The sequence below is a fragment of the Cyprinus carpio genome, chromosome B10 (assembly GCF_018340385.1).
Source record: "Cyprinus carpio isolate SPL01 chromosome B10, ASM1834038v1, whole genome shotgun sequence".
Classification (NCBI taxonomy): domain Eukaryota; kingdom Metazoa; phylum Chordata; class Actinopteri; order Cypriniformes; family Cyprinidae; genus Cyprinus; species Cyprinus carpio.
Genome location: NC_056606.1, coordinates 6,189,752 through 6,196,038, shown reverse-complemented (window position 1 = coordinate 6,196,038; position 6,287 = coordinate 6,189,752). Strand labels below are relative to the sequence as shown.

Genomic DNA, 6,287 nt, shown 5'->3' with positions numbered 1-6,287 from the left:
TGCTCGGATGTGTTTTTTTAAATGAAGAAATGCTTCGAGTCTCCCTCAGAACAGAAGGGCAGAGAGCTGCTCCATGCACAGAGTTGTAACATAAAACCCACACAAACACACAGGGAGGGGATCTGTCTTTAAAACAAAATTACCCACAACCCCCTGCACTCCTTTATCCAGCATATGAAAGGACTAGGCCAAATGAATGACAAAAAGGAGAGAATGGAAACTGGGGTCAGGTTGGCCCAGAGAGGAGGCCCAAATTCTTCCTCTGGGATAGAAAGAAACGTTCACAGCCACACATTGAAGGTTTAATTATTTCTTTACTGGCTTGAACACACACACATACATAAAAATATTACAGCACTCATATTCTCACCACACATGAATCACAGTGTTACAAATGTTCAAAAAATTACAAACAAAATAAAACGCACACACAAACACAAAAAAAGAAAAAGAAAAGCTGAAGTCAACACAAAAGAACATTCGCATCACTCGCTGGAGACACAAGATGAAAAATAACTTGGTCCACAAAAACAAAAGAAAAGAAAAAAAATACAACAGCACTTTTACTCATTCATATACACCTATCCAGTCATTTAACCCCCATGTCATAAATGTTATGACAAATGGTGGGGTAAAACAACTATACATCGTGCAATTTATTTTTGTTACAATGATCTTACCATCACAAGTATTATTCCCCTTTATTAACATCAGGAGGAGAGCACTTCAAATAAGAAAGTGCTCTGAGATATCAGAGTCTATATATCCATATATATATACTATATATGTATACACATACACCCGATCACAGAGATACAAACATCTTTGCAAACGTAATGTTATACAATGTAACGCACAAACAGAGACAATATAACCTGGAGCTTTTTTTTTTTATACAATAGTATTATGTTGTGTTCCTTTTTTCTATTTAGAAAAAATAAAATGTTGACCTGAAGCCAACGAATTAACAACAGTCATCAGTGCAATATTTTCAACAAGAGTAAAAATATCAAGTTTAAGACAAGCGATGCATATTTGTTCTGCCTATACCAATCGAATAGATGATCGTGAGAATCACATCGGTTGCATCTCCAGGTACGAGGAGTTCCCAGTTGGTTAACCAGGTTGAGCGACGGGGGGCTGGAAACATCAGCAACGCCACTGGACTGTGGCAAGACACGAGTGCAATCACACACGCTCACACAACTGCATGGGGCTTCTTGCAAAAACAACGACAAAAAAAATTATATATCTAACTGATACTTGTCCTCATTCACTCACTGTTGGCCATTGTATCAAGAAAAAAAAATTACATAAAAGCAGCATTGAAACAAACATCAGGTGCCATGACTCTTAAAGGTGGCAGGCAGTCTTTTTTGAACAAATCTGTCGATGTTTCCTGCAACAGAAGTCATAGTCTTCTTCTCAATGTTCATGTAGTCCTGCTCAGTAGTAACTATTGGTAAGCCTCAGCTCCTGCAGTTACCCGACCAGGCACTAGGGGGCGTAAAAGGCTCCACATTTATGTGCAACAAAACTCCCTGCATTTTAATAGTCATGCAATGCATTTCACTTTTTGTAACTACAACAGAAACCAAAAATGACAATGCAAAAATGAAGCAATCGGCTGAAATAAAACCTACATATATAATGTCTCAACCACGCTTGGCGAAAGAAAAAAAAAATGTTTTTTTTTTGAATAACCAATGGATCTTAATTTTGGTTCAAGGAGATAAATTGTCCCGAGTGAAGATTGTAAAACAAAAAACGAGGATGACAGTAAGAAAACATCAAGTAAAACGACCCGGACAGAGCCTACTGATTCTGTTGACCAGAAAACGAGCACTAGTGGGTAACTGAGCACAGTTAAGGAGAAGGCTTGAGAAAGAGAGCACATGATATTCGAATACTTTCAAGTCGAGGTAGCTGATGCAGAGAACCAGGATAAAAAGTAGAAGGGGATGCATTTTTCCCGGGAAAAAAAGGTGTGCACGTGGGGGGCCGTGGCGCGGAATCTCCACACGGGACAGTTTAGCCTGTAACGAGTCCGAAGCAGCTTTAGGTCACCCTACATACTTTTACACTTAGGCTATAGTCTTAAAAATAACCACAACATAATTTAAATGCATTATCTCAATGTACCTTCATAAATAAAAAGACAAACCCAGCCTGTATTCACAGTGATGACCAGGGTGTTAATTCAAAATACTGAAAGAAGATTATAAAGTGTGTCCCAAAGGCGACTTTCCTGATGTTTTGATACAAAAAAGGCGAAAGCAGCGGTTTTTAGTAACATGTTAACCATAGACATGGGTTGCACTGGCCTGAAAGCTGTGTGGAAGCCGTCTGCTAGGTGAAGGCAGAGCGCAATAGACTACTTGTACAGAGAAAAAACACAGTAAAGCTATGTGTACAGTACTTAGGAATGAGTCACTTGTTATTTCGAGGACATATTTCAGCACTGGTCACCAATGCCACACGATTTGATTGATGAAACGACTTATGGTTCGTGTTAAAAGAGTGTTTAGCCAAAACAGAGGATGGCCTTCACACACCTCTTGCAACTATTCCAGCATTCAGCCACAGCATCAAGTGCTATCTCGATTTCTCCAGGCGGACAGGTCAACAGGTCAAGCCCTGGTAAAGCCACACAGTCCAGATCTGATGACTTACACATTCGATAAAAAGCTATAGTACCAACGCACATCCCCAACAGCATGCGTTTCAGTTCCTCTCATCGCCAGATCTGACACGGGAAAGAAAAAGGCTACAGCCCTCATTTGGTTTTAAGGTACAAGGGAACTCGAGCTTGGCAGATCACAACGCTAGAATGAAACGCGTGCTTCTAGCGGATCACCGCGCGCCGGAGGAGTACTTGGCCTTGGTGATGAGGTATAACACGATGTCTTGGTGTCCTCCGAAAGCGGCGATGTGCAACGCGCTCCAGCCCTCCCGGTTCGCCAGCCGTATATCGGCTCCGAACTTCACCAGCAGTTTAACGAGCTCCAGATTCCCGTCGATCACCGACTGATGCAGCGCTGTCTGTCCCTCGGGGCCAAACGAATTAACGTTAAACTCGCAGTTGGTCATATTCTGCAGCAGCGAATGGAGCTCCTTCGTGTTGCCTTTCTTCACCGCCTCCTGGAAGACTCTCTGCGGCGCCGAGCACGTCGATATATCCGCCTGGCTCATGATGCTCTCCGCAGCCTTTATAGTACTGGGATAGTCGCGGCTTGACTGGACTAAAACCAGCTTAGACGAGTGAGACTAGAAATAAAACGAGCGTATATCCCAAAAAGGACAAGTAAACGACACACTTGGTGTGCAAATGCAGTCGGTGGCTATATATCCAAAGACCTAGCGAGAAAGTACAATCATCCACAAAAGTGTAATTCTCCGTGTGTGTGAGTGTCTCTCAGTAGCAGCACCAGGTTATGGCAGAATATGGAGTTATTAAGTGTGGGAAAGCAGGCGTGTATCTCCGATTAAGCGCATCGAGGGCCGTTAGCTTTTAGAGACGTCTGAGGTAACGCTAGTTTACCTCAGGAAATGTGTCTCTCGCGTCCCGCGGTGCTTTATGTGGCAAGGGGTAACTGAAAAAACAGAGAAACTGTTAAATCCACTATTTCACGCTGTCGAGTAGCGGCTTCTTAACGTTAACGGGTGAAGATGTACTTACTCTTGACGTTTGGACGGGAAGAAGTGACTCAAAAACTGCCGCTTGGCCGCTGTTGTTTGTCCGTCGCGCGGTCCCGGTGATTCTCTGCCCAGAGCTGCGTTGCCAGGGGGATATTTTAGACGAACTAGTTTGCATAACAATACGTCTGCATAGAACCAAGTATTGTGGAATGGGAGGACTGGGCGACGCTGATTGGCTGCAGAGTCGGCTTGGGGGCGTGTCCAAGCGTTGGGGGGGGGGGTATGGCGTGGCCCAGTGGCTAAACATCCCACAGTAATAAACCGACTGCGTTATGATGTTAATATGCTCTTCGGCGAACCAAATGGAATAAATTCGAGGAAAAAATTATATAAACAAAAACATGAAAGATGGACATAAGATAATGCTTGGGTTGGGTTTTTATTTAGAACCTGATCAACATTTTGTTACACATAAATCTGATATATAAGAATAAATAAGGAATCTGGAATCTGAGGGTGCCAAAAAAATAAATAAATATAGAAATATTGAGAAAATCGCATTTAAAGTTGTTCAAACGAAGTTCTAGCAATGCACATTACTATTCAACAATGAAGTTTGAATATATTTACGGTAGGACATTTACAAAATATCTTCATGGAACATGATCTTTACATATCCTAATGATTTTTGGCTAAAATATCGACAATTTTGACCCATACAATGTATTGTTGGCTGTTGCTACAAATTTATAACTGGTTTTGTGGTCCAGGGTCACAAATATACTTGCTATTTTGCCATCATAAACGAATCAGCAAGCAGTTTGGGATCTTATCTCTAAGTCCAGTTCCCACTGTAGAGGAAAATATCTGTTAATAATATATTTTTATTATTATTTCTTTTTTATTCATTTATTTGCAGATTGTCCAATGAATGTCACAGTTCGATTTCCTACCTGTCTACACCAAATGGCAATGACTTCTTTATTGACGTTGCGAAAAGTTACACGAAACACCTTTCTCTGAACCACTATACACTTTAGGACTTGTGAAGCAGCCATTCCAGCTGTTTTAAGGCAATAACAAAGCCTGTGCGACTTCCTGAGCGCGTCAACAGAGCCGTGCGTCGCGCCAGGCGTCAATCAGTCAAAGCTGGCTCTGCGCATGCGCGAGGCAGGAAGCGGAGTGACACGCATAGCAGCTGCACCGTGGGAACCGGACGAATGCAATTTCTGCGCAGCGCACTCGCCTTTCCTCACACGCCGCAGTTTGGCGTGGAAAGCCACACACACACGCTGTATACTGTACAGACGCCTCAAACATTTGATCTTCCAAACTGTTTTTTTTCTCACTTTATACTAGCAATAACCGCTTCGCACGTTATAAACTGCACGTACTTTTTTGGGGCAGTGAAGTGACTTTTGCATATGGCCCCGGACGCGTTGAAAAGCTCTTAAAACTGATTCTGGAATCAGAATACACTATTTAAAATATAATTTGGCATTTAAATTGACAAATACCTGAGACTAGAGCCATTTATCCTATTCACCACATTCAACAGCAACCAATTTTTCGTTTGTTATATCATTGTCATCATTTTATTTCCGCAGTATTTTAGACAGTCCGATCTAAACAGGTTTCTGAGTGAAATGATACATTCACAACTACCTGTATTATTGTATTATTCTACATATTAAACGATGAAATATCTCTGCTTAACTGGTTTGGTTAACCTCTGGCAAAAGTACTCAGAATTACTTTGACACTTCAGATAATCACTTGCTGTCAAATTAAATGTAATAAATAAAATTGTGTCAGGATATATAGCCCAAGGGTCTGCAAGAACTATGAATGTAAAATTGTGTGAAATCAAAATTACAATGTTAACTTCAAACAAAGATGTTCACCTATTTCATTGCCCTTTCCACAATAAATATATGTAAAATTAAGAAAGTAAAATTAATGTGCCTATGTATCACAATGCAGGTAAACACATCTATTTTGTTCTGGCTTTAAATGCAACACTCAGTTTTATACAAGAGGCTATATATTAGGGTCCCTGCTCTGTTGAGGGGATATTGCTCTTTTTCCAAAAATTAAAAACGGAGGGTAAAATATCACCTCTGCTTTGGAGAAGTTCACTAACCCTTGGTTGTGTGTCGGCTGTCAAGTTCTCATGTTAACATTCTTTTTGTACATGAAACTCAAAACTCTGGGTTAACATGTGGAAGTAATAACTTGTGCACATTATTAATTATTTGTAGTACCTTATCCTAACATGTCTTTTCTCTTCTAACATATATCCTTCTTTATTATCTCCTGCGGGGCATGTGTGAATACTGAATTTCAGGCAATCTGTTTTGAGACAGACCTGATTTCAGTTCGCTCACAAATTATATTTCAACTGGCTAAAGCATAAAGCTGTTTTCTTTCCCGTGCAAAACGTTCCCATCATTTAAAAGAATGAAGCAATGTGCACTTGTGAGGTATTTGACCATGTGTCTTTAAGACCTGCCAGGGTAGAGCTAAAATATCTCAGCACATCTGTTGGCTAATCAGAAAGATGTGTCCGTGTGCTGGCCTTTGGGAAAATATTTGTTGAGAAAACGGAGGGCCTCTCCCAGTGGCTGGTTATCACTGAACACGGGAAT

The 6,287-nt window shown here is 41.0% G+C and overlaps 1 protein-coding gene across 1 annotated transcript; it reads right to left on the bottom strand.

Annotated features, from left to right (window-relative positions):
- Positions 1–294: 294 nt before the first annotated feature.
- On the bottom strand, positions 295–3,840 carry nrarpa (NOTCH regulated ankyrin repeat protein a). Its single transcript, XM_042732244.1, has 2 exons — positions 3,680–3,840; positions 295–3,593 (listed from the first exon to the last, which is right to left on the bottom strand). Exon 2 carries the CDS (start codon positions 3,190–3,192, stop codon positions 2,854–2,856), a length of 339 nt encoding a protein of 112 aa, XP_042588178.1. The 5' UTR covers positions 3,193–3,593; positions 3,680–3,840; the 3' UTR covers positions 295–2,853.
- Positions 3,841–6,287: the final 2,447 nt, after the last annotated feature.

Coding starts and splice junctions, on each gene's coding strand:
- nrarpa (XM_042732244.1), bottom strand. CDS start 3,192: ATGAGCCAGGCGGATATATCGACGTGCTCGGCGCCGCAGAGAGTCTTC.